The sequence below is a fragment of the Austrofundulus limnaeus genome, unplaced genomic scaffold, assembly GCF_001266775.1.
Source record: "Austrofundulus limnaeus strain Quisiro unplaced genomic scaffold, Austrofundulus_limnaeus-1.0 Scaffold171, whole genome shotgun sequence".
NCBI classification, from domain to species: Eukaryota; Metazoa; Chordata; class Actinopteri; order Cyprinodontiformes; family Rivulidae; genus Austrofundulus; species Austrofundulus limnaeus.
The window spans coordinates 1,092,104-1,094,335 of NW_013952573.1; the positions used below are offsets into that span (position 1 = coordinate 1,092,104).

Sequence of the window (2,232 nt, forward strand, 5' to 3'; positions counted from 1 at the left end):
TCTCTCTCTTCTCTGGTGATATTAGAAGGTGGTGGTTTGGCGTTGCTGAGACAGGCTGAAACTTTATTCCTAAGTTGCTCTGCTTCAAATCCTAGGATTTTGTTGTTTCGAATGGCTGATTCTGTGGCTGTAATCATCTCAACCAGAGGGATTCTTGTTGGTGCGACCGCAAAGTTCAGTCCCCTGGCAAGGATTTCAGTTTCTCTCAGTTTTCTACAGCTCACCCAGCCAGAAACTGAAATCTGCTACACGCTTCATGAACTGTCATGACTGGAGGTGAATTGTGGAAAATCTCCTCCAATGTGTAGGCAATCTTATCTTAGGCAATCTACAGAWTTTTCCTGTTTGAATCTCCACCCTCAGTATCAGCCTTGCTATGGATTAAGGAACACTTTTCTTGAGAATCAGCAGGTGAAGGGTTTTCTGTGTAGAACCTCGACTGCATCCTTCTACTTTTCCAGACCAGCTGCCCTAAACATAACAAGAACTTCATGCTTCGTTTCTCAAAGGATCAGTGCCGCACAGAATTTCTTGAKACATGAATAAGCTGGATTGGTTGTTGCAGCTGAGCTGTAAAAGCATAACACAATKTTTTGGGTTTCAGAGAGAGTGGCTGCCAGTAAGTGTGCTGCAATAAGTTACACGAAGCACTTCTGTCATGTTGTAGTTGTGATGGGGCCAGCGTGCCGAGTCCTGCTTTAATTCTAAGCCACAACAATGCTGGCCCCACCTCATGGTTATATTTTACTTCCACCGTGGGCTCCAGTAAGTTGGCCCCAAYATAATAAATCCACTGCATCATTTCTATAGTTTTGTGTATGCTCAAAGGAGGAGCCCACTGCATTTCTAATACATGCCTGAAGACCTCGTCAACACCAGTGTGACAAAAATGGTAAGAAAACGTTTTTTTCTGAGCWTTTATGGGTGTTATTTGTGAGCTATTGCCAGTTTTATTTGATGCTCTGAAATTTGAGTCTCGGTTGCATGTTTGTCAGTGTTTGCTCAAAGATCGTAAACTATAAGAAATTAACCATATAGCCTCTCTGCTCAGCATCATTTCGACTACTTAGTCAAAACTCTGGTGCATGAAAAGAGCACTTCATATTTTCTACACAGGAACACCTCCAAAATGTTAGCTTCTGTTAAAAATRAAAATAACTTGCATAGGATAAATACAGTTTTAAAAATAACAGCTTGTATTTCAGTGATGTTTGTGTGCTGTGTTGTGTTGCGTTGCGTGCGGTACATACGTGCACATACTGTGTCTGAACCGGACCAGGTGAGTCCATACTGACACACTCTGGCAGCGCTGCCCTGCAGCTCGTGGCCTCCGCTGCAGGTGAATACACACGAGGCGCCGTAGTTGTCTCCGTCACTGTCACACTTCATGTAGCCGTTGTCTGGAGGAAACAGCGGACTGCAGCGACGCACTGCACACAAAAAAAATWTGAACCTGGGATGAACACGACACTGATTCATCCTTGTTAAAGAGAGAGTTAACAGAAAATGATGTGTTTCGTCAAAGCCAGTAGCTTTACAATTTTTTCAGGGCACGATCCATGTGAGAAGCTTGTTTAAAACCTGAAAATTAATGTATTATAGTTAAAGAAATCCTTCATTTAATCTAATATAAATTTCCTCCCTGTATTCCTTACAGAGGTTTTGGTTTTCTGTATAAGAAATGTTTTTTAGTTTCTCCCTTAATGCATTGACAGAATTTTTTTTAAATGAGTCACTTCATCTATTCTTCTGCACTAAAAGACTCACCTCGAACTCTGGCAGAGAAACGACAGGTCCCTTTGTTCCCGGCCCGGTCAAACACAGTGTAGGACAACTTATGGAGACCRTCTGGGAAGTCTGATTTTGAAGGTGGTCCTTTCAGGATAACACTGCAAAACCACGAGCTCAGTTTGAATCTTTCATTGGGATATGCATTTTAAAAGAGGATTTAAATGCTTTGAGAGCACTGAAGCAAAAACAAGATTAAAGCTCAAGAGGATTTGTGAAGACTGACTCTGTAAGGATCCCGTCTGCCGTGTCGACGCCCTCAGGTGTGTCCCATGTCACCCTTGCCGTCAACTTCCCTGGTTCTGCCCACTTATCCTTTACATTGGGACACTTGATTTTGGGGGGCTCCAAATCTACGAACAGAAACYAAAACATTGAAATGCTTCTGTTACAAGTCCAGTCTACCCACATCAGAAGAATTATCCTGAGTAAACAGTACAGTGG

The 2,232-nt window shown here is 42.6% G+C and overlaps 1 protein-coding gene across 1 annotated transcript in view; it reads right to left on the reverse strand.

The window, feature by feature from the left end:
* srpx (sushi-repeat containing protein X-linked) overlaps window positions 1-2,232 on the reverse strand; it is a gene marked incomplete at its 3' end in the record, with an annotated part of 21,540 nt that overhangs the window by 2,597 nt on the left and 16,711 nt on the right. Inside the window, 3 exon segments of the mRNA XM_014017540.1 lie at window positions 1,251-1,430; window positions 1,768-1,889; window positions 2,015-2,141. Of these exon segments, the coding sequence (XP_013872994.1) occupies window positions 1,251-1,430; window positions 1,768-1,889; window positions 2,015-2,141 (429 nt within the window).